Raw genomic sequence first — 25,836 nt, 5'->3', positions numbered from 1 at the left:
ATTTAAACCTTCGACTTCAGCAAAGGTGCACTGCTGTTAAAATAGAGTTTTGTGCTCCCTTTTAAAAATAAATGGGACATAATTCAGATGGTAAGGACTCAGGTTACACATCTTAAAGACGAAAATACAAATGCTGGGGGGGCGGGGTCCAGAGAAAAGCGGTGAGGCTGGTGAGGGGTTTGAAGGGCAGGTGAACAGTGATCATGCCTGTGTGTGGCACTGGGGAGGCTGCACCTGAGTGCTGGGTTCAGGTTTGGGCTCCTCACTCCAAGACAGACATGGAGTGGCTGGAGCAGGTCTAGAAAAGGACAACAAAGCTGGGGAAGGGTCTGGAGAACAGGATTGGTGAGGAGCAGCTGAGGGAGCTGGGGGTGTTTAGAGTAGAGAAGAGGAGGCTGAGGGAGACCTCATTGCTCTCTATAGCTCCCTGAGAGGAGGCTGGAGCCAGGTGGGGGTTGGGCTCTGCTCCCTAGCATCAGGTGATAGGAGAGAAAATGACCTGAAATTCTGCCAGGGGAGACTTAGGTTGGAGATGAGAAAAAGCTTCTTTGCTGCAAGAGTGGTCAGGAATTGGCACAGGCTGCTCATGGATATGGTGGATACCTCATCCCTGGAGGGGTTCAAGAAGCTGTGGATGTGATGCTTCAGACATGGTTTAGTGGTCATGGTAGTTGGGTTAAGGTCGCACTCTATGAGCTCAAAGGTCTTTTTCAACCTTAATGATTCTATGAAAATGACAACAATGGAGCAAAACATTTGGGCTATGATTTGTGACCCCACCAGTGCTTGGAGTGCCCCTCCCAGGCCTGCAGACTCACCTTTCTGATGGTTGAGGGCGAAGGGCTGGAAGTTTTTTGCATACTGAAGGGCTTCTCTCTGATTTGCTGTTCCCCCCATCAACAAACTAATGAAATACAATCTGTGCAGTTTGAACTCCAAGGAACTATTCTGTGCCATCAGCATCTCTCTGTTGGATACCGCCCACCTGCAAGGAACGAGGAGGTGACAGGAGTCATGAAGTGCCAGCCCACACCACATGAAATCACTGCAATTATCAGCCACTCATCTCAGGGGGAGTTTGACTGCTCCCTCAACTCCTGACAGTGACACAGAGCACAGAAAGACCCTTTTCAAGTGATGGGGCTGCACAGGACACGTGACACAAATGATGTTGGTGCTGCTGTACAGGGCAACCACTGCAAGGTTCATGGAGTCATACAGAATTGTTTGGGTTGGAAGGGACCTTCAAAATCATCCAGTTCCCATCCCCTGCCATGGCCAGGACACCTCCCACCAGCCCAGCTTGCTCAAGGCCTCATCCAGCCTGGCCTTGAACACCTCCAGGCAGGGGACAGCCACAGCCTCCCTGGGCAACCTGTTCCAGTCTCTCCCTACCCTCACTACCAAGAATTTCTTCCTCATCTCCAGTCACAACCTCCCCTCCTCAAGCTTCAATCCATTGTCCCTCATCTTGTCACTCCCAGCCCTTGCCAAAAGTCCCCCCCCAGCTCCCCTGTACCCCCTTCAAGTACTGGAAGGCTGCTCCAAGGTCTCCCTGCAGCCTTCTCTTCTCCAGGCTGATCTATCTCCAGGCCCCAACTATCTCAGCTTGTCCCCATAGGGGAGGTTCTCCAGGCCTCTGATCATCTTTGTGGCCTCCTCTGACCCCTCTCCATCAGCTCCAGGTCCTTCTTGTGTTGAGGGCACCATATCTGGACACAGCACTGCAGGTGAGGTCTCCGCAGAGCGGAGGGGCACCCTGAGAGGGGAACTGCATCTCTGGGGGCCTCCAAGACAGACATGATTAAGACCTTACCATGAAGGATAAGGGGAAGGGAAATCAGCCAGAGTGTCATATTTGATCCTGCTTCAACTTCGTCTTCTGTGTTGCTGTCAACCTGACCAACACAAACCTGTCTCCTTTCCTGGGGCTCATTTAGCAGGACAAGGCTCATGCCTGCTCCCAAGGAGCACTCTTAGATACACAAAATGAACTGTCATGGTCAAAGCACTGCAGAAAAAGGTTTTTTGTTATGTAGATTTTTATCCATCCCTTTTCTTGGTTGGTTGGTTGTTTTGGTTTGGGGTTTTTTTTGGGGGGAGGGGTTGGGGGCTTTGTTTGGGTCGGGTTTACTGCTGTGTTTTCTAGCTGGGGATTGGGGGTTTTGTTGTTGGGGTTTTTTTGGAGGTTCCCCCCCCCAAATTCAATTTAGTCAGGCCTACATCAATCCAATTTTTCTCTTAGGAACTTCAGATTTCAATGATCTTCAATACATCTGCTTCTCATTAGTGTTAATTAGTTCTACTGTTTTCACTCTGGAGGCCCCATTAAGCAAAGAGCTTTTCACTTTCCAGTAAAGAAGTGAGGTAGTCTCTGCTCCTTAAAAGGAAGGGGTTGGAGAGGCTGAGATTCTTTTCCGCGAAGACTGAAATAAGAAAATGAAGCATTGCTACAGTCCTGGTAAAGCTTTCAAAGCAAGGGAGCCTGCTGCATTAATGAGCAGGTATCTGCTTTCCACTTGTTGTTTACTGGCAAAGCTCTGTGATGACAGCAGGAACAGGAGACAGGGACAAAAGTAGCGTTTGAACTGAGAACCAGACTGCAGGCCTTAATTGAGATGAGCAGCCTCAGCAGACTGTCAGCATGGGACGGAAGTGCACAGCCCCTGACCATAGGATCAGAGAATAGTTTGGGCTGGAAGGGACCTCCAGAGCTCATCCAGTCCAACCCCCTCTGCACTCAGCAGGGACATCCTCCACTAGATCAGGTTGCTCAGAGCCCTGTCCAGCCTCACCTTCAATAGCTCCAGGGATGGAGCCTCAACCACCTCCCTGGGCAACCTGTCCCAGTGTTCCACCACCCTCCTGGTGCAGAACTTGTTCCTCACATCCAATCTCAATCTGCTCTGCTCTACTTTGAAGCCATTGCCCCTGGTCCTGTCCCTGCAGCCCTTTGCAAACAGTCTCTCTGCAGCCTTCTTGTAGCTCCTTGAGATACTGGAAGGTCATAATTAGGTCTCCCTGGAGCCTTCTCTTCTCCAGGCTGAACACCCCCAGCTTCCTCAGCCTGTCCCCATAGCAGAGCTTCTCCAATCCCCTGATCACTCTCGTGGCCTCCTCTGGACCCTCTCCATCAGGTCCATTTCTCTCTTGTGTTGAGGGCTCCAGACCTGCACACAGCACTCCAGGTGAGGTCTCACCAGAGCAGAGCAAAGTGGCAGAATCACCTCTCTGGATCTGCTGGCAATGCTGCTTTGGATGCAGCTCAGGACAGGATTGGCCTTCTGGGCTGCAAGCTCTCACTGTCTCCAGGTGGGTTTGGTTTTGGGGGGGGCGGTTTCCTAGTTTTCCTGTTTGTTTTGTGTGGAGTCTTTTTAATGATTTATGTCCTTGGGTTAAACTGAGCAGTAAAGCTCAGTGCCAGCTAAGGAAACAAGAGCCTGAAATCAACAACCATAGACCAATAATCAGGTGAAAGACAAAAGGCTCTTATCAATAAGCTAGCCCACAGGTCCAAGAATGGAACATTCATCCACACTGCACCAAAGCAGCCCCTGCCAGTGCTCACCACCACATGACATTTTGCTTCATCTTGCTGAGATCCACTCTGGTTTTCCAAATTAGCTTTCAGGCAGGCTTTCCTTTTTTAGCTCTTTTGAGTGGCAGCACAGATTTTTATCAGAAGCAAACAACCACAGGAGCAAAGCCTGAGGTGTTTGGTCTAGGATGTGCTGTTCCTATTTCTAATGGAAAGAGGAAACATCAACAAGGGAGGTTTAAAACATTCACCTCTCAGACTCAGCCATCAGTAATCACCAGACCTGTCTCAAAATGATACTTTCTGTGCATTTTCCCTTCTGAGACTCAAATCCATCTGATGGTTTTAAAGTTTATAGTGTACTACTCCAACCACAGGTACACAGAGCTCTCTTCCAGCTCCTACAGGGAAGAGAGTGAATATGAATTGCACAAAGCTGAGCAAAGATTAAACTGAGTTTAAACTATACCCCAAAGGTCCCAGCAAACACCAAGACCTGTGCATCTTGCTGCTTTACAGACAGAAGACAATAGCTCTTCCCCAAGGTATTGCAGTCAAAAGATTTTACTCTGCAGTCATTCCCACTAGACCTTCAGAATGGGCTCAGAATGGCCAGAATCTGGCCAGAACCTGTGGGTTTTCCCTCCCCCACCACCAAGCTGCAACGAAAAAAAGTCACTGGAAATGAATGGGACCATGTGGAGGTACAGAGATTACAGGGCTTAGGGCTCGGGGCCAGACTGGGCACCTACAAAGTCAAGTTCCACACCTCACAAAAGAGGAAGCTGTGACGGGCAACTGACAGGATTTGATTCTGAAGTGCAGGACTTAAGTGCTGGAACTTGTGTTAGTAAGAGTAGCCAGGAAAGAGAGAGAGTTATGGTTTGGGTTTGGTTTTCAGATCAGATCTGAATACCAACTTCTCTCCACCACCACAGCAAGGCTTTGAAAGACTTTGAGAAGCCATTAATCTGGCAATTGCCTTTCAGTGGCAGTGACCACCCGGTTTGCTTCATTTCCAGCACTGAGTTAAGCTGAGCACCAGCTGCAGGGCACTGGCACAGCCAGAGAGACTGGTTCCAGCCTGTGGAATTTGCATGAGCCAGCCCTGCTGTACTCATCTTGGTTCATGACTCTGGAGTCAAATATCCTTCTGCAAGAGCTGCTTTCTGCTCCAGCACCTAAGCCCAGAAGGGGCCACTGTGAGCAGCTTTTGTGCCCCCCTCAAGCTGTATTCACTGACACCACTTAGAGCCCTTTATTAGCTTTTTGCCACCCCTCCAAGCTCCTCTCACACTGAAGCTGGCCCTCCAGGAGCAGTTTCTATCCCTGCTCCTGAACACCCTGCTCTGGGAAGCGCCTTCCCTAGCAGCAGCAGCTCTGGAGGTAATTGGGAAGGTGAGACATCAGTTGGCTCTGAAACAGCCTTGTCCCATCAGGTTTTGCTCCTCCTCACTACCAACCAAGGCTTCCACACTACAGTGCTTCACTGTACATGAGAGCTGCCTGTGCCCAGCAGCAGGCAGAGAGTTCTTGCTCTGAAGTGCTCAAATGAACAAACATCACCAGAAGGCAGACAGGGTGGGGAGGGAGCCCTGCGCACGAAGGCTGCTGACAGTGCACCCTGTTGTCTGGCCATCCAGCTGCCTCTGCAGCAAGAGTCCTCTGCAGGAAGGACCTTGCCTTCTCCTGGCCTTGGAAACATGAAACACATGGCAGGAGCTACAAGATATGGCTCAGTTGTAACGAGCAAGGGCTAAAGCCCAGCAACCTGCAGCAAAAAATTAATTCAGAATGGACATCAAATGAATGGACATCAGAGCAAGCTGTTGCTCCCCACAAAGTGGCCCTCACAAGAGCTTTGTGGCTGCTTGAACTACAAGAAATCTGTGGAGCTGACAGTGAACCCCACTTCAGCTGGAACCCCAAACATTCCAGTGTTGCTTCCCTCCAATCAGCCAATTCAATAGCAATTAACCACTTGAGTTTTCAACCTGGGTAACTACATTCAAACACCAACTATTCAGGTCAAATTCTGCATGGCCTAGAGGCATGACCCAGGACTGAGTTGATGAACAAATGCAGACCAGGGACAAGTGGTGTCCCTCAGGGTTCTGTACTGGGACCCGTGCTGTTTAGCATCTGTGTCACTGACATTGAGGCACCCTCAGCAAGTCTGTGGATGACACCAAGCTGTGTGGTGCAGCAGACAGGCTGGAGGGAAGGGATCCATCCAGAGGACTTGGACAGGCTGCAGAGCTGAGCCCAAGCCAACCTCATGAAGTTAAACAAATTCAAGTGCCAGGTCCTGCAGCTGGGTCAGGGCAATGCCAAGCACAAACACAAACTGGGTGAGGAGTGGCTCCAGAGCAGGCTGCAGGAGAAGGCCTTGGGGGTGTCAGGTGGTGACAAACTCCCCAGAAGCCAGCAATGGTCCCTGGCAGCCCAGCAGGCAGCTGTGTGCTGAGCTGCATCCAGAGCAGGGAGAGCAGCAGCACAGGGAGGGGATTCTGGCCCTCTGCTCTGCTCAGACCCCACCTGCAGCACTGCCTCCAGCTCTGGGGCCCCCAGCACAAGAGGGACATGGAGCTGATGGAGAGGGTCCAGAGGCACAAAGATGATCAGAGGCTGGGGAAACCTCCCCTGTGGGACAGACTGAGAGAGTTGGGGCTGTCCAACTTGGAGAAGAGAAGGCTGCAGGGAGACCTTAGAGCAGCCTTCCAGTACCAGAAGGGCTCCAGGAGAGCTGGAGAGGGACTTTGGACAGGGGCTGGGAGTGACATGAAGAGGGGCAATGGATTGAAGCTTGATGGGAGACTGAGACTAGAGATGAGAAAGAAATTCTTGGCACTGAGGGGGTTGGAACTGGATGAGCTTGAAGGTCCCTTGCAACCCAACCCAATCTATGAATCTATGAACACCATTCCTGTGCTTGGTTTAGATGCTAGCAAGCTCTGAATTAACACAGCTGTGTTGGTTCACGTTAAAGAGATGAGAAAATGTTTGTTCACATGAAAATGTTTTAAACTGAATCATGTAAAAAAGGTCTCTGCATTGTCTGAATTATGCTCTGGAATGAAAGAGAAATTTTTAATCTTCTTTGATTCTATTGGTTCTGTTTATAAAAGGTCACTTCAAAGTTGGTTTGGGTTTTCTTTTTCTGGTTTTGTGTTGTGTTTCTTACTTCTGAGACCAAATCCCAGCTTTTTGAAGCTCTCACAACTTTAAAAAAATAATAAATAAAAAATGGGCTGGGGGAGAGACAGAGAGCACAAAAGGAGGAAGGGAATCACTCAGTACCCAGACTGCTTGAAGGACAAAGAAGGACACATCAAAATACACTAAGGGCAACATTTAAAGTGAAAAACTAAGGATTTGGTAAAGGTATTCCAAAGAAAGGGAGGGTTAAAAAAAAAAACCTGGACAGACTCACTCTAGAGCAGGTCTCAAAACTCTGACTTTCAATGCTTCCAATATTCGGTTTAGCTCCACAAATGGCTCCTTCTGACTCTGATCTATTGAGAGGCCAGACTCCTGCAAAGACAAAGGCAGGGGTTAGGTACAGCACAACAGGAGCAGGGTTAAACTGCTTCACTCTTCGCCTGGATCATTCAAACAAAGAGACTTGGCACAGTCAGCAAGACCCAGCCCCCCCCACCCCGAGGTTACCTGGCACAGCTCCTCAGCCACATCCAGCATGCCCTGCCTGAAGAAGTGCTCCACCATCACCTCGTTCAGGATGCGCTGGCTCTCCGCCTGCCAGCACCCATCAATCCCCACGCTGCTGATGTCAGAGTCAAAGTTCTGCAAGGCACAAAGGCACAGTGAGCAGGCTGTACCAAATCAGCCCCTGGCATTTCCCTTTGCTCAGCTGACCCTCAGCCACCTCTGGTTCCAAGGGAAATGCCCCCAGTAGCTGCTTCATCAGCTCCCAATACAGAAGAATCGCAGAATTGTCAGGATTGGGAGGGACCTCAAGGATCATCCAGTTTCAACCCCCCCTGCCAGGGACACTTCACACTACATCAGGTTGCTCACAGCCACATCCAGCTTGGCCTTAAAAACTTCCAGGGATGAGGCTTCCACCACCTCCCCAGGCAACCTGTTCCAGTGTCTCACCACCCTCATGGGGAAGAATTTCTTCCTAAAGTCTAATCTAAAGCTCCCCTCCTCTAGCTTGGATCCATTTACCCTTGTCCTATCACTACCTGATGTCCTAAAAAGTCCCTCCCCAGCTTTCTTGTAGCCCCCTTCAGATACTGGAAGGCCACAAGAAGGTCTCCATGGAACCTTCTCCTCTCCAGACTGAACAACCCCAACTCTCTCAGCCTGTCCTCATAGAAATCTTTGGCTTGCTTGATTCAAGTCTTACTATCGTTTGCTGTAAGAAATGACACTGACAAATTACAACCTAGCCAGAAAATAAGAAGTCTGGGCAAATAATAAAGCAGTTTCCAGACCCCACTGCATTTTTGAAGAGAGGATTCTGCAGAAAGAGAACAGAAAACAAAACTGCCCCCAATGCAATCCAAACAGCACCCTGGCTGCACTGCTGTCACTGCAGCACCCCAAATGAGAAGCAAAAGCTCTCTCAGCTCTGTTTTGCAGAGGTGAGAGGCAGACAATGCTGGAAAAGGAAAGCATCACTTCTCTCCAACCCGAACAGTGAAACTCAACGCTCTGAAGACCAGAACATCCCAACAACAGGATGAGCTTTAAAGATCTGAGAGGTCTTTTACAGATCTAACCCTGATGATCCTTCTGTCACATATTTTTAGGCCAGTGGCCTACAGGCATGTTCCAGGAATAAGGATAAAGGTTGTCACAGTGACTCCTCAGTAACACTTGGCACTGAGCCTCTTGGCAGCAGGAGAGCAACACTCATTCCACTGCAGGACACACAACAGGATTGTGGCTGCTGCTAACATGGTTTATGGGCAGGGTAGAGAGCCACTGCCTGCAACAAACCTCCTGCAAAAGAAACAGAGCCCAGCAGTCACAGTGTCACAGTACATTAGAGGTTGGAAGAGACCTCCAGAGATCATCCAGTCTGCCCCCCCTGCCAGAGCAGGATCACCCAGGGCAGGTCACACAGGAACACATCCAGGTGGGGCTGGAAAGTCTCCAGAGAAGGAGACTCCACAACCTCTCGGGGCAGCCTGCTCCAGGGCTGCAGCACCCTCACTGTAAAGAAGTTTCTGCTCACATTGAGGTGAAATCATCTGTGCTCGAGCTTGAACCTGTTGTTTCTTGCCTTACTACTGTGCACCACCCAAAAGAGATGGGTCCCCTCCACTTGATACCCACCCCTCAGATATTGATGGACACTGATGAGATCTCCTCTCAGTCTTCTCTTCTCAAGACTAAACAGTCAGTGCCCTGCCTGCTGCCCAACCAACTGACCTGGGAACTATGGCTCAGATCAGAAGTGTAGAGCCAACAGCAATGCTTCAGCTGTGCTGGTGAAGATCCTGCATGGCATGGGAACACCAACCCAGCTCCCAGCCATGCTCCTGGCAAAGCCAACACCAACCCAGCTCCCAGCCATGCTCCTGGCAAAGCCAGCAGAGCAAGGACCACGCTGCTGGTACCAGCCACCTCCCGGCGCTCCGCACGGCTCAGTACTGCACCTTCCTTTCCTTCACCACTTCTCGCTTTATCAGCCACCTCCACATCTCCCCTGCTGCTGTCCTGATGTCCTCATGGGGCAGAGGCAGCCTTCTCATCCCTGCACACATGCCTTCAAAAGCACCACTCCCTTACATTTCTCACCAAGCTTTCACTACAGCATTGACCTTCAGGTAGCAAATCATCTCCTGCACCTTTCAGAGGTGGTGCCCAGGATGAGCATTTCCACCGCTGCCATTGATCACAGGCTCACAGGATATTAGGGGTTGGAAGGGACCTCTCCAGATCAGAGTCCAAGCCCTCTGCCAGAGCAGGGCCATAGAATCTAGGGCAGGTGGCACAAGAACACATCCAGATGGGTCTTGAAAGTCTCCAGAGAAGGAGACTCCCCAGCCTCTCTGGGCAGCCTGCTCCAGTGCTCTGTGACCTCACAAGGGAAGAAGTTCCTCCTCCTGTGGAGGTGGAACCTCCTGTGCTGTAGATTCCAGGCTCCCATTTAACAACATTTCCACCTGTGAGCTCACTGCCATGCTGCTCAGCATTCAGCTCTATCTTGAAAGCAGCGCTCTGAAGAGTAATTATTTCCCCTTTTGTGCCAACCCTTTGAAATCTTTAGGGTTCCCCACCCTTGCTGAGCCTCGTGGGGCTGGCCAAACCCCACCAGCAGGCAACAGAGACCCCTCAGCAGTGCATTACAGCAGCACCAGAGGCAGCAGCAAGGACACAAAGCTGGCCGTTGCCACAGGGCCGGGGAATTGGCAGCAGCCTACAAATATTCTACCTTATTTTTCATACAATTTCAAGTCCTGCTGAATGTATCATGCTGTAAGAAGAAACTGTATCCTTCTGGGCAGCCATTAGAGCTCAATCTATTCCTTAAACATCCTTCCCACAGCTTGGGGGCAGGGGTGGCACAGCCACTCAGCTCAGCTCCTCCACAAACTCCACATTCTGTTACAACAAACCTCTGTGTGTTGAGAACCAGACCAAGAGGCCAGCGGAAATGAGATTTTTAAAAACCCCGTCAAAAACAGCTCCCACGTGGAGCACTGCCTTCAGTTCTGGTGCCCCCTGCACAAGAAGGACATGGAACTGCTGCAGAGGGTCCAGAGGAGGCCACCAAGACGATTAGAGGGCTGGAGAATCTCTCCTGTGGGAACAGGCTGAGAGAATTGGGGCTGTTCAGGCTGGAGAAGAGAAGGCTGCAGGGAGATCTTAGAGCAGCTTCCAGTACCCTGAAGGGGTTCCAGGAGATTTGGGGAGGGACTCTGGTCAAGGGCTGGGAGTAACAGGATGAGGGACAATGGACTGAAGCTTGAGGAACGCAGATTTAGACCGGAGACGAGGAAGAAATTCTAAACTGTGAAGGTGGTGAGACACTGGCACAGGTTGCCCAGGGAGGCTGTGAATGCCTCCTCCCTGGAGGTGTTCCAGGCTAGGCTGGATGAGGCCTTGAGCAAGCTGGGCTGGTGAGAGGTGTCCCTGTCCATGGCAAGGGGTTGGAACTGGATGATCTTGAAGGCCCCTTCCAACCCAACCCATTCTATGAAGAGTAACTCTGAGTCACACCACCCTAGACGTGCTGCAGATTCACATCTTGCCATACACCCTGAGCACTTCAATTAGGTTTTCTCTCCCTCTCTCACTCTCTGATCAGCCACATCTTCACCAGGTTCTCATTTCAGTAACTTCTTTTTTCTGCTTTTTCTTTAACGACTTCTGATGTCTTTATTACCTGTGGGATTCTACGGGTCTGCCTCCACCGGAGCATGACTGGAGGTGGCAGTGCCTGTCCCATGCCAGCACTGCCATTCCTGCTTGCCCTTGGCCTATCCCTTTCGTCAGTGCCACGCAGACAGCAGATGCTGGTGGCTGCCCCTCTCAGCTTGGCTTTCTACATGCTGAGTGTGCCAGCTGAGAGCACGTGGGCTTTGATAAGACTGCAAAAGCTGAAATAAATCTCACCAGTAACAAACTCCAGAAAGGTTAAAACCTGAACAGTACAAAATAACCCAAGAGCAGCATCAGATAATATTCCTGAGGAACAAACCTGTTTTTCAGAGCCTAAATACTAAGCCTAGGGCTGCAGTGTAGAATGTTACGTGCTAAATACACCAAAGCTACCACAGGAAGGACATCACTGAGACTGCTGCAACAGTGGGACTGTGAGCAACAGCAGGAGGGTAGTGATTGTGCCCCTGTGTGGCACACTGGGGAGGCTGCACTCAAATCCTGGGTTCAGCTCTGGGCTCCTCACTCCACGAAGGACATTAAGAGGCTGAAGTGAGTGCAGAAAAGCTGGGGAAGGGTCTGGGGAACAGGGCTGGGGAGGAGCAGCCGAAGGAACTGGGGGTGTTCAAGCTGGAGGAGGCTGAGGGGAGATCTCCTTGCTCTCTACATCCCCCTGAAAGGAGACTGCAGTGAGGTGGGAGTTGGTCACTATTCCCTAGTCTCAGGTGATAGAAGGAGAGGAAATGGCCTGAAACTGCCAGGGGAGAGTTAGGTTGGAGATGAGGAAAAATTTCTTTGCTGCAGGAGTGGTCAGGGCTTGGCACAGGCTGCCCAGGGAGGTGGTGGAGTCCCCATCCCTGGAACTGTTAAGAAATGTGTGGCCATGGCACCTGGGGCCATGGTTTGATGGCCATGGTGGGGCTGGGTTGTTGGTTGGACCGGGTGATCCTGGCGGCTTTTCCAGCCCAAACAATTCCATGATTCTTTGATTTTTTGTTACCAGTAACAACAGGATGCGAAGAATGGTGATTATGCAGGATAGGTGCATTCCTCAGTCTCTCAGCTGAGCTTGCTTTATGTGTTCCTCCTTCCTTCTCAATTTTGAACCAAAATACAAACAAAATCCATTTGTTTGCCCTGTCTGTTGAGACCTTGGCTCCACTTGCAAAGCCTCTGGATTTATCTAGCCACATTCTTCCCAGCAGCACAAGGAAATGCTGGCCAGGACAGGTTTTGAGTTTGCTTGTACACAGGATTTTACATGAAACAAACACTACATTCAAAGAAGTCTGATATGCCAAAACAAAGGCCATTTAGAACCAGCTTCAAATTCAGGGCAAGAAAAGAGAAATAAAAAGACTTAGCACTTTCTACACCTTCCTGAATTAAGGTGTTTAACTGCCACTGGGACTGAGAGAACATTCCCTAGCACCATCAAACATGCTTTGAGATGAACCCAAACCCTTCCAGAAGAGTGATTGATTTACAGGGAGAGAGATGAGTGAAGCACCTGGTAACAACGTGGTAAATTTTGGCAGCAGAGGAAATGACAGAGTAACAAAGGAAAAACTGGATGCAAACAATTCTTTTCAAAGGAAAAATGCTCTGTGCAAGAAAGGGTAATAACCTTTTGTGGCAGCAATGCAGAGCCACAACCAGAATAGGTCAAGCTTATCAGCTCAGCTTTCCAGAAAGCAGGGGTCTGTACCTGTGCTGTTTAATACTTGTACCAGTGCTATAGGCATTGGGATCCAGGCACCATCAGCAGTGTGCAGAGGACACCAAGCGGAGTGGTGCTGTTGATATGGCAGAGGGACAGGATGGCATCCAGAGGTACCTGGACGAGCTAGAGCTGTGCCTCCAGTTCTGGTGCCCCCTGCACAAGGACCTGGAACTGCTGGAGAGGGTCCACAGGAGGCCATGAAGATGATCAGAGGGATGGAGAACCTCCCCTGTGGGGACAGGCTGGGAGAGTTGGGGCTGTTCAGACTGAAGAAGAGAAGGCTGCAGGGAGACCTTGGAGCAGCCTTCCAGTACCTGAAGGAGCTCCAGGAGACCTGGGGAGGGACTTGTGACAAGGGCTGGCAGTGCCAGGATGAGGGACAATGGCTTTGAGCTGGGAGAGGGGAGATTGAGACTGGAGATGAGGAAGAAATTCTTGGCAGTGAGGGTAGGGAGACACTGGAACAGGTTGCCCAGGGAGGCTGTGGCTGTCCCCTGCCTGGAGGTGTTCAAGGCCAGGCTGGATGAGGCCTTGAGCAAGCTGGGCTGGTGGGAGCTGTCCCTGCCCATGGCAAGGGGTTGGAACTGGATGATCTTGAAGGTCCCTTCCAAGCCAAACAATTCTGTGACTTCTCAATGACTACACCAACTTAAAAAGTGCCCAGCTGAACTCTGCACTCAGGTATAACCCTGCTCAGTGCTGGACCTGGAACCTGCAATTGGCCAGGAGCAGGGAATGCAAAACACAAGCTGAAGGAGGAAGTTTGTTGGTTCTACCTCTACCAAGAGCTGTCATTTGGATGTGTCACAGCAAACTGGCAGCAGCATTAGCAGGTTTCCCAATCTCAGATCAGCCAATAAAATAATGAGTTGCATTTATCTGTGCCTGAGCATACACAGTGTTGTGGAGGTGTTAACCCACCCAGAAAATAAATGAGGATTTATCTGTGTGACAGAAACACATCTCATGAATCAAGGCAAAGGTTGTGCTCCTTACAATTCTAACAGGCATTTTATTTAGGAAGCAGGAGGCTTCTGCCCAGAATGTGGGGAGAATCAATGAACTAATCAATTACACCTCAGCACTGCTATTGGGTTAAGCTTAAGCATATTATGGGGAAGGCATGGGGGAGGGTAATTTCCATAGGTTCTGGGGCTCAAGATGCCAACACAGACCTTGCTAGCAGGTTTCAAGCATATTTTACAGCAGCACAGTGGAATTACATTAAGCACCTGTGGAAGATTCCCTCCAAATGTCAGCGTGCAGGGAAGCATCAAATCCCACCTGGACTGGGGCACTCCATGTATTCAGCTGACACACAGGCCAAGGCTTCAAAGTACACAGTCACAGATTCATAGAATGGGTTGGGTTGGAAAGGACCTTCAAGATCATCCAGTTCCAACCCCCCTGCCATGGCCAGGGACACCTCCCACCAGCCCAGGTTGCTCAAGGACTCATCCAGCCTGGCCTTGAACACCTCCAGGGAGGTGACATCCACAGCCTCCCTGGGCAACCTGTGCCAGTCTCTCCCCACCATCACTCTCAAAAATTTCTTCCTCATCTCCAGTCTCAAACTGCCCTCTTCCAGCTCAAAGCCATTGTCCCTCATGCTGGCACTCCCAGCCCTTGTACAAAGTTCCTCTCCAGCTCTCCTGGAGCTCCTTCAGGTACTAGAGCCTTCTCTTCTCCAGGCTGAACAGCCCCAACTCTCTCAGCCTGTCCCCATAGGGAAGGTTCTCCATCCCTCTGATCATCTTCATGGCCTCCTCTGGACCCTCTCCAGCAGTTCCAGGTCCCTCTTATGCTGGGGGCACCAGAACTGGACACAGTTTTGAAGCAGTTCCCTTAAGACACCAGAGACAGGGAAAATTAAGAAAATTCAAAATACTTGCATTTGAAAAAGAGTCCAACAGAAGGTTGGGATGTAAGGAGGCAATCCCCAACCACTATTCTGAGCTTCCCTTGATGCAGTCCTTCAACAAGAGCAGCACTGGGCACTCATGGCCTTTCCACTGTTCCTGGTCTTTTGATGCCAACACCACAGACACCAAAGAATATGGAAACCCCAGGGGAATGAGCACACTGAATACAGCAAGTTGAGCTCCTTTGTGAACCTCCCACTGAAACAGCCCTTCTGACACTCAGCAGCCATGGAGAAGACTACCGGTGAATCCTTTCTGCTGTTTTACAAACCCATACATTTGACATTCAAAAGATGCTCTGATTTACAGATATCCCTTTTCAAATAAAATCAGCAGATAAACTGAAAACAGCAGGGCAGAAGCAACACTGGAAAAACGATGCAGGTGACAACCGAAACAGCAGTTTGGAGACTGCACTCACATCTAAACTTTATTGAGCTTTGAAGTGTTGTTTTCTTTGGCCTCTAAGAAACACTCCCCCCAACTTCCACTGAGTATTCACACCCTCTCTGTCAGATCTAGAGCTGCTACACCTCAGAGAATTGACATGAGAAAGGTAGAACCAAACCTGAAAGCTTACTGGTACAAAGCCCAGTTGCTAAGGCAGAAATGGGGAGTTTCAAAGTTGGGACAAGATTACACAGATTTATTTCAGGCTTCAAACCAGTAATAAGGATGGAATTTTACTGCAGTTAATTGGTTTAGATACAGCAGCAAGTATTAGAGCCAGCTGTGTCCTTAAGCTTTGGCTAACAGTGACACTTGGACTAAAGCTCTTAGTGCCACACTGGAGCCCTCCAGGAGGGTCAGTCAGAGATACAAGCACCACATCAGCACTTCCACAGACACTCTGCCCACGAACAGCAGGACAGACTTGGGTCCTTCACCACACTGCTGTTAGACTGCACTGGACAAGACTTTCCTTACTAACCAAATTTAGCTGAGATCCCCTGAGGAGGAGTGTTCTGTAGTGCTGCTGAGGGGAAACCTCAGAGCAGCCTTCCAGGATTTGAAGGAGAGCTGGAGAGGGACTCTTTTTATAAAGGCATGGAGTGACAGGACGAGGTCAGACATTGGGAAGAAATTCTTTCTCATGAGGGTGAGGCACTGGAAGAGGCTACCCAGGGAAGCTGAGGAGGCTCCAAGTCTGAGCCAGGGTGGCTGGGGCCTTGAACATCCCAGTCTAGTAGGAGGTCTCCCTGACCATGGCATGAGGTTGAAACTAGATGATCTTTAAGGTCCCTTCCAATCCAAACCGTTCTAGGATTCCATCTCGTAAGCATGACCCAAAAAAAGCAGCTACAAGGCTCCAGGCACACAGAACTACTTTATACAAAAGAACAGAACAGACAGCTGCAGAAACTGGCACATGGCCTGAAAGAGTATGTATAGCACACCACTGAGCACAAAACACCACCACCAAGAGTGTTGTAGCATCCTTTCAAAGAATTGTTAATGTCCCCCTACAAAACTATATTCAGATCCCAGATACTCTATCAATTACAGGTTCAAGAACGTCTCATACACAAAGCTCCAAAGAGAAGCTCTCCTACCTTGATATTTGTTAAGGCATAGGCACAGATATTATGAGATCAAGAACACCATGAGTTAGAAAATTAAGCCCTAAGAACAGCACCACACCTGAAATACACATGACATGTCTTGAAAATGTCTGGGTTTGTATTGTCTTCTAAACCAAAATGCTGCTTCTAAGTTCTTTGCTGACAATTATCTAGAATCACAGAACAGCTTAGGCTGGAAGAGACCTTAGAGATCATCTACTCCAACCTCCCTGCCATGGGCAGGGACACCTCTCAAACTAGCCCAGGTTACTCAAGGCCTCATCCAACCTGGCCTTGAACACATCCAGGGAGGGGGCAGCCACAGCCTCTCTGGACAATCCATTCCAGAGTCTTGCTACCCTCATAGTGAAGAATTTCTTCCTAAGATCAAATCTAAACCTCTTCTCCTTTATTTTAAATCCATTTCCACTTGTCCTACTGGTAGACACTCTTGTAAAAAGTCCCTCTGCAGCCTTCCTACAGACTCCCTTCAGCTATTGGAAGGCAGCTCAAAGGTCCCACCAGAGTCTTGTCCTCTCCAGGCTGAACACCCCCAGCTCCCTCAGCCTGTCCTCATAGCAGAGGTGTTCCAGCCCCTGGATCATCCTTGTGGCCTCCTCTGGACTTGTTCCAACAGACCTATGTCCCTCTTGCAGTGGGGACACCGGAACTGGATGCAGTATTTGAAGTGGGATGCAATATATGTATCATAGCCCAGGATTTCTTATTGTGACAGACAGTGAAGCCCCCATTTTGCTGAACTAAAGCACACTGAGTCTAGCAATATCTAGAGGGTCTGTGGCTTCAGACATGGAGCTACCCCAGAGGAACACTTGGCATACAAGTTCTGAAAGCAAGTACTGGACACCCCAGTGTCTTCTGTAGGTGAGAGGAAGTGTTAAGATGAGTTGCAGTCTAAATGCCAGCTCTGTACCATCCCAGAACACACACAGCACCACACTCAGAGCAGAGGTAAATACCTTATCGATGGCTTTTCCAACTCGGGATACGCTGCTGTGGATGTCTTTATGCTCAGAGGCCAGCTTTTGAACTGTGTCTTTTATTCTTTTACAACACTGGGTCATAACCAGTGAGATTGTCCCTGACAAGTCTCCATCTTGATCTAGAGAAAAGAGAGGAAAACGACTTTAAGAAAAACCAACCAAGAGCTCTGTGTTGTTACATAGGAAGTGATTCAAAGGCAGATGGTATTAAAAGAAAGAAATGCAATCCAGAGAGTTTCACAGAATGTCAGGGGCTGGAAGGGATCTCAAGAGATCATCCAAGCCAACCCTCCTGCCAGAGCAGGATCACCTACATCAGATCACGCAGGAACTTATCCAGGCAAAGCAACATCAGTTGAAATGAAGGAAGGTGGACAGGACACTGCTCACTGGTGGAAGTATGACTCCAGGCAGGTGCATGATTACACTGAGCAAGGGCAACAGCTTAAAATTCATGTAAAGCTCTCAGGTGTCTCAGGCACAGCAGATCTCAAAGAAACACTCAAATCCACACATCTCACCGGGCATAACAGGAAGCCACTGAACTTTTCTTTCAGAAAGGTCCCATCAGAATGTCATGTGTAATTTCAACAAGGTGCCAGCAAAGTCAGTGAGGACCAAATTCACTCTTACAAGCTCCCCACTGATACCCAACTCTGCACTTGAGCTGTGTGAAGCTTCTGCTGCCTGACCTGAGGGAGCAGCTCTGAACAGTTCAGCCAACCACTCTCAAATGCTCCTCACTGGACCAGGAACAGCCCTGGACCTGCTGGTCACAGGCAGGTCCACACTTCCTTGTTATGCAAGATCTATTCTCTAGAAACGGTGCCATTTTTGAACTGATGTCCAAGCAATGGCAGCAATGCTGCACAACCCATTCTGTGACCAAAATAAGAAATACCAAAGGTTCACAAGCCCTTGACCATATCACTGCTCTGAACAGTTTACATTCTTCATGTTTCAACTCAAACACAACTCAGCAGCTTTAGCTGTAAACACCAACACCCCCCCACCTCTCCATTCCTTTGTGCTTTCCTCCAGCAAAGCAAGCAAGCTTCCTTTCAGCTTTCCATTTCAGAACACAAGGGGAAGCTCTTTTCTAGTCTTATCTCTGAAAGTCTCCTCCCAAGTTCATTCCACCTGAAGAATTGTTCTTAACAGCCTTCAATTGCAAGGGAAAGCTAATTTAAGTGGGAGAACAGTCCAGAAATGCTTCCTTCACATTCCAGACCCTGACCCTTCACATGGAAAAACAAAATCCCTGAAATACCTCTTTAGAAGGAAGACTTGAAAAGCAATCCCATTCTCCTCAAAGCTTGTTCCTTTCTCCTGTCATACTTTAACACACCTTTGCTTTCTGCAACACGCTAGAGTCCATGTCTGGTACTTCATGGAGAGCAAAGCACAGGCACATCCAACTGCTGCTGCAAGAGCAGGAACCCAAGAACCACAGAAACAAACTGCACCTCTCTCAGTGTGCTCTTAGCAATATGCCTGAAGAGAACAAAGGAAACCCAGGAAACAGCTGTAGGAGTAGGTAAGAATTTACCAGCCACTTATTCCAGGTCCCTACCTCTATGCATCTTGACTCCCAAGCCTGCTGTTGGTACCCATGAAACCAATCTTCTGTGGTACACATTAAAACTAGCCCTAGAAAAGTACACAGCTCCTGTTCATCCCCACAAGCCCCAGCTGAGGAAGCCTGAACAGCATCCTTGCAACAGCCATAGCTTTTAAGAATACTAAAAGTTTTCTCTTTTTACCCTCCCTCCAGCCCCTTGAATCTAACCATCACCTCCTGGGCAAAGGGCTAGCAGGGTTCCATAGTCTTCCTAGGGACTGAGCGAGGAGTAAGAGGATCCAAACAGCCTCTCTGTTGCACATTCACTGGTTTGACACTACACATCCTGGTGTAAAAATGGAACGTTTCACTAAACCATTACAGAGTTTGCCTCCTAAAATTATTTCAAAGACAGTCACTTCTTGGCTGTTATTTAATGCTTATGATAGACTTTAAAATCACCTGAAGGCTCTTAATTAACTGTCATGACTTTTGCCAAGGCAAAGTATCAGTCAGAAATTCTGCAACAAACAAAATGGCAATACTCACTCCCCAATAATAATAAACTCTTAATAGTGTTTTTTTTTTTCTTGCAAGGAAAGCGATGAAGCTAAAATCCAAACAACTTCCATGTGCTTTTACCTCAAGCAGCTAAGTGAATTACTCACCCTTAACACTGCAGCAGAAACCAACCACAGCAAAGCAATGGAAATGTCTAAAGGAAAAGCCAGCAGAGCTGCAAGAGAAAGGATTTCCCCCATGAGCTACTCCTAATAGATCAGCAGAATCACTGGATCACAGAATGGGAGGGGCTGGAAAGGACCTTGAAAGCTCATTCAGTCCAACCCCCCCTGCCAGAGCAGGGTCACCTAGAGCAGATCACACAGGAACACATCCAGGTGGGTCTTCAGTATCTCCAGAGAGGGAGACCACAACCCCCCTGGGCAGCCTGTTCCAGTCTTCTGTCACCCTCACAGGGAAAAAAATTTTACTCCTGTTTCCATGAAACTTCCACCACTGCCCCTTGTGCTGTCATTGGGCATCACCCAGCAGAGCCTGGCTCCATCACCCTTTACATATTGATAAACATTAATGGGGTCACCCCTCAGGCTCCTCTGCTCCAACCTAGACACAGCTCCCTCAGTCTCTCCTCATAAGAAGGAAGCCTGCAGACAGTGTTCAGAGCACATCACAGCCCAACAGCTTCTCCCTGGTTTGTGTACCTAGAGCTACAGTTCTAAGATGATACATTAGTGAGAAGACATCAGGCACAGAGCAGAGGCCAAAGCCAAGTTTACTCAGCCAGATTCATTTATAGAACCCAAGAATCCACAATCCTTCCTTGGATACTCTAAGAGCTGAGATATATTAGGGGAAAAGAGAAGAAAACCTTTGTCTTCCTATTCACAGGCCTTTCAGATTGAAGCCTAAGCCCGTAACAGCCCCATGGCTGTTCTGGATTTAGGTTTTAATATGAAAATAGATCCAAAAATTTTAAGAGCCTGTAAGAGTGGGGAAAAGAAAACTGGTTTAGAGGTTGAAGTTGCTTCACCCACTTCCTTCCTACATCCACTGCCTATTTAAGGTCTTTTCATACATCTTTGCTGTCAAAAGTTGTCCTACAGCATTAATTTCTTCTTCAGTAGGGAGGGTTTTCTTTCCTCTTTTTCTTTGAAACTGTATAGACAGACATATTCCTGCAGCTCACAAGCCCCAAATTACAAAGGTCTGGCTGTTTGCGCCTCCATCACTTTTCAGAAATACTCAGGATACAGTGTGCAAGGTCTGCACAACTGCCTGTTCTTGTTACAAAGTTGTTAAGGAAAAAAACAAAAGCAAAACCAACAAAAACCCCACCTATTTTTCCATGGAAAGGAAGCTTACCCTCTGATGCCAAAATTGAGCAGAGTGCCCAGATGTTTGAGGGTGCACTGATAACACTGGATTCATTCTACAGTCCTTGCTGAAAAAAAGCTCCATTTGGGATGTACTCTGCTGGGACACCACTCACTTGGGAAATGCTGAAGACATGTTCAGTGCCTTCACAGGGCACCCTCAAAACCCTTAACCCAAGTCTGCATGGAAAATCTAGTGAGGACCCTGAAGGAGCTGCATGCTGGAACCCTTTAATTTCATTACAAAGAAAGTAAAAGCTCTGAATCTGCAACAGGATTCTCACAGCCCCCCAGAGCCGTACAATGATCAGTACAAACATCAGTGCCAGGTCACACAGCCTTCCAGGCCAGGTCACCCCTCAGTGTGTGAAGACCCACGTGACCAACTGTCCCCTCTGCGCCAGTCCACCCTGTCTCAAACAGCACAACATACACTTATTGAAATGCAGTTCAAAAGAATGCCAGAAGACCAAATGCTCTTCCATCCTGATGCCTCAGAACTCCTGGAGTTCCACGTTTGCTCTCTATGGAAATTGCTGTGTACCCAGCAGCTCCAACACACTGGTGTTTATGTTCCTGGAATCACACACATGCAGAGTGAGCTCTGCATCTGTATTTGTACAGGACTACACCAAACACGTTTTTCTCAGAACCAAACAAAAGCAGATTCTGCCAAGCAGTGAAACAGCTCAGCTTACCCTCTAGTTTGGGCTGCAAGCTCCCATTTTTAATCCCTGAGCCATCACTGGCTTCCTGCACGGCCTTCGGTAAATCACTTCAGCTGTCTCACCATCACCTCCCACCCCATCAACAAACGCTGCATTACCTCCGGCTCAGGGATTTCGCAAGGTTTAAATGTCTCATGTTTACAGCGTGCTGTGACCACCCAGCCCGCCTGCGCAAGTGATCAACATCAGCTGGAAAATACAGACAAGCCTGGGGAGTCCTTGTTTACTTCCTGCCACCGAGTGGCTTTACCCTCAGCATTTCCAAACCCAGCCACAGCAAAAGAGTTACTTAGTGACTTAAGGGGGGGGGGGATAGAAAGAAAAGAGGACAGCCCTGCTGTTTATTTCCCCTGGGGGTGACTAACCCCCCTGCAACTCAACATAAACGCATGAGGTAGGAATGCGCTGAGCAGGGTCACGCAGTACCTGCTGATCAGGAACAAACACTCCTCAGCAGTGCACAGCAGGCAGGCAAGGGAGGGCCGATAACCGTTCCTACCTTTAATGCTTCTCCTGCATGAAACTCACAAAGTTCCGACTCTGGGAGGGTGATGGGGGGAGACCCCCAGCTCAGCCCTCGCCCTGCGAAGAGACCTTTCCTGCTGCCTGGGGCCGGCCCCCCAGGAGCTCGGCCCAGAGGCTGGAGGTAGGGGAGTGGGTGAGTGTTTCCCTAGAGGGATCCCCCTCCGCACACAAAGGCCCAAAATTTTGAGCCTTTTCACCCCAAAAGAAGGAGCTGGGCCCTGCCTCCTCAGGAAAGGGGTAGAAGGGGAACGCAGGGGAGTTTCCACGTACTCTCGGTTTGAAGGATCTCCCGGCGCAGCCCGCCTGCGTACTGGATGAGCTCTTCCAGGCTGCGCTCGCAGAGCTGCCCGTAGCCCGAGAACTTCTGCAGCACCTTCTCCAGCTCCCGCTCCACCGTCACGCACTGGTCCATAGCGGCCGGCACCGGGCCGCGCTCCTCCTCCTCCTCCACCTCCTCCTCCACTGCCAGGCCCCCCTCTCTGCCCGGACCCCTCTGCCTGCCCGCCCCACCCTCGCTGCCCTCCGCCAGCACCGTCTCGCCGATGCGGCCCGGCTCGTCGCGCCGCTCGCTCCCAACTTCCCTGTCTCCTCCGGCTGCGGCAGTTGTGTACAGGCACCACCACGGGCAGGCGAGGACCTCAGCAGCGCCAGGCACAGGCAGCGCCGAGGACACCTGGACCGGGGACCTCAGCGCAGGCCGCGCAGGGAGGAGCGGCCGTTAATTGCTCAGGCACTGCGGCGGAGCAGCCCTCGCCTCCCGGCGGGCCAAAACCGGGACCGCTGAAGGGATCGGGTTAATTCTACTGGTGCCTCACGGTTCGGGGGCGCTTCGGAGCTCCCGGGCAGCGCTTCAGTTAGGTTCTTCAGTTAGGTGGTTTGTAGGGCAGGTGGTGGGCAGATCAGTGCGGAGGAAGGGCTGAGGTGTTAACGGCGCAGGCAGGAAGGCAGGCAGCTAATAGCGAGGGCCTGAGGGCGGGGGCTGTTGCTATGGCGACGAGGAGCCGGGTGAGGTTGTCGGGGGTTGCGGCGGGGCCAGGCCTGGGCTGGCAGTTCCTGGGGCTATCCTAGCCCCACAGAAGGCCTCAGAGGGCCGGGATGGCCCCTGTGGTACTCAGGGCTGGCCTGTGCGAATGGCCGGTGTCTGATGCTTGGGTCGGCGTCTGGTGGCGCGCAACAGCTGGGAAGCGGCAGGCTGGAGCCTACGCCGGGGTCGATGGGGTGGGAAGCGGCAGCCCGAAGCCTGCGCTGGGGCCGAAGGGGTGGGGGTGGTGTCAGCGCTGAGGTAAACACCCGGCCGGCGCCAGAGCGCGGTGCGGGGCTTGGCGCAGTGGTGTGGCTCCAGGGGCAGGAGGGGGTCCACTTCCTTCAGGCTGGGAACTCATCTCAGCTGCTCCAAATGTGTCAAAAGTACATCCTGAAGAGCGGCTTTGCACAGTCAGAGCTGCATTAAGAAGCCTGGCGTGCCGGAAACAACATTTAGCCTGTCATTAGGTTCTTGGCCAGCAAACTTCCTCTGGAGTTTTACGTTGTCTCACAGACCGAAGTCATGCATCTGACTGGCAAGCACAAAAGTGTGCTCAAAAGAAATGTTTCAGCTCGAATACCACTTGCTTAGCATGCTCCAGCTTCGGTATTTGAAATGGCAGTATGAGCCAGGTACTTGTCCGTGTCTGTGACTGTAACATGGTACAAACACAGCTCCCAAATAAATCTGGACAAAGTTGACTGAAAAACCAGCATCTTGTCTGAGTCTGGGACAATGCTGCTTCATCTGTGCCCATGCTGCTGGAACAGGATACAAAAATCAATAAATTCCAGTTCTTTTAAGAGTACAGGACTTGGGTAGGTGCTTACCAGACACTCATTCTGTCAGATCTATGCCCAAAGTGCTGCTTTTTTTTGCATTGTTGCTCTTACTATAATCAAGGGTGATGTTTAAAGATGTGCAAGGTTTCCTCAGGGTTTTTTTGCTCATTTTATGTTCTCCAGAGGGCAATAGTTTTTCACTGTTACAAAAAAAAGAAGAAAAAAGGAAGAAGAACAACCAATCAAATACCACTGCCTGGTAAAAAGTGTCACGTATCTCAAGCTGTAATGAATGCAGTTCTCTATATAGTATTATTTATAATGTAATTAACTCCTTCTGTCAGTTGGTCCGGCCTTGACCAATGTACATTTCTGGGCTGTTGTCTGCTGCATGTTTGTAAGCAACACAAATTGCCATGAGAAAAAGAGATGACTCTCAGATAAAACTGTTTAAAGCCCTGAGCAGCCTGCTCAGGTGTTGCAGCTTCACCTGCAATGAGCAGGAGGTTGGGCTTTAGAACTTCCTGAGGTCCTGTCCAACTACTGTATGAATCACTACCAGATCATGTTAGGGTTGCCTCACCCAAATAGCTGCTGCTTTAGCTAAGGTGTCAGATGTTGGCCATTGTATTGCAGAGCAACACCTACATATCAAACCTGCTTTTGTCTGGCCACTTGTAGATGGTAGGAAACATCTCCTAGTTTAGAATTCCATCTGGGCTGCTGTCATCTGGCTTTGAAACTTGTAGTTTCAGTATTGGTTTGCTGAAAGAGCCAACACATTTCACTATGCTAGACAGTTTGTATTTCTGTTGTTTTTTTTTTTTTTCCCATGCCAGCTGATACAAAGATAAGGGGCTTCTGGAACGTTCTTACCCAGGCTACTTATCCTTAAATGAAGATCATATGAGCATAATTGCAAATGCAATTAATGAAGGAACTTACACCTGTATGGTGAGGAAAAAAAGAGTGTTGACTACATATTCCTGGAGAATCAGACTGAAGCACTGACAGGCCCTGGCATGAGCAATTCCTGCCAGTTCTGTTTCCAATTCAGAATGTTTCTTTGGCATTTTATATTTAATCCCAAGTAGCACAACTGAACTTCTGCATCAGCTGCTTTCACACCTTAAGCAAAAGAGATCTGAGACTTGATTACTGGAACGCAAAACTTCACCAGATTAATGATAAAGATTTTATCAAGTATGTGCTGTGCAGAAAATTAAAACTTCCATTATAATTAAAAAAAAAAAAAAAGGCCAGAGTCAGGTTTTGTAGTTAAACTGTGGAGAGCGAAGAGCATCACACAAGTGCATGAGCAGGTCCAGGGCTCAGCCATGCTGCAGTGGAGGTGCTGTGAGAGGCAAATGAGCAATTATGTTCTGAAGTATTTGTTGTCACTTCTTTGGACCCTGGTGCACAGCAGTAGAAGAATTTTACAGTGAAGGTGGGGAGACACTGAAACAGGTTGCCCAGGGAGGCTGTGAATGCCCCCTCCCTGGAGGTGTTCCAGGCTAGGCTGGATGAGGCCTTGAGCAACTTGGGCTGGAGGGAGGTGTCCCTGCCCATGACAGGGGGTTGGAACTGGATGATCTTGAAGGTCCCCCTTCCAACCCAAACCCTTCTGTGACTGTGAAATTTATTGTGGCATGTGGCAACTTTAAAACTGTTATGATAATATTTTAACATCTTAAGGGATTGAATTAAGATTTTCATAGAACCACAGAACAGTTTGGGTTGGAAGGGACCTCCAAAGCTCATCCAGTCCAACCCCTCTGCACTCAGCAGGGACATCCTCCACTAGATCAGGTTGCCCAGAGCCCTGTCCAGCCTCACCTTAAATATCTCCAGGGATGGGGCCTCAACCACCTCCCTGGGCAACCTGTTGCAGCGTCCCAGCACCCTCACAGTACAAAACTTGTTCCTCACATCCATTTTCAGTCCTTGGTTGTACCAACTTCAAAATGGCAATGCTTTTCATAATGTGCCCCTGGAAGCCTGAAAAGTGGATTGTTGTCCATGTTCCTAGGCTGTGCACTCAGCAAAAGCTTGTCAGAGAAGCTAAGGGAGGAGAGGGAATCCTGGCCATTTATCAACAGGGAACAGAGGCTTCAGATTTGGCTGTCTGACAAGAAAATGCGGCTGCCCCAGCTCTCAGGGTTTGGTCTCATTCTCTTGGAAATCAGTAAAATATTTTCACTGCCAAAATGATT

The 25,836-nt window shown here is 49.5% G+C and overlaps 1 protein-coding gene across 1 annotated transcript in view; it reads right to left on the bottom strand.

Annotated features, from left to right (window-relative positions):
• Positions 1-22,229, bottom strand: part of RMND5A (required for meiotic nuclear division 5 homolog A) — a 30,853-nt gene extending 8,624 nt beyond the window's left edge. The window contains exons 1-5 of the mRNA XM_054391493.1: positions 22,088-22,229; positions 17,085-17,227; positions 7,208-7,342; positions 6,972-7,072; positions 819-985 (exon numbers count right to left, since the gene is read on the bottom strand). Coding sequence (XP_054247468.1) covers positions 819-985; positions 6,972-7,072; positions 7,208-7,342; positions 17,085-17,227; positions 22,088-22,229 — 688 coding nt within the window. The remainder of the gene's footprint in view (positions 1-818; positions 986-6,971; positions 7,073-7,207; positions 7,343-17,084; positions 17,228-22,087) is intronic.
• Positions 22,230-25,836: the final 3,607 nt, after the last annotated feature.

Source organism: Indicator indicator, chromosome 23 (genome assembly GCF_027791375.1).
Source record: "Indicator indicator isolate 239-I01 chromosome 23, UM_Iind_1.1, whole genome shotgun sequence".
Lineage (NCBI taxonomy): Eukaryota > Metazoa > Chordata > Aves > Piciformes > Indicatoridae > Indicator > Indicator indicator.
This window is presented reverse-complemented; position numbering and strand designations above follow the sequence as displayed.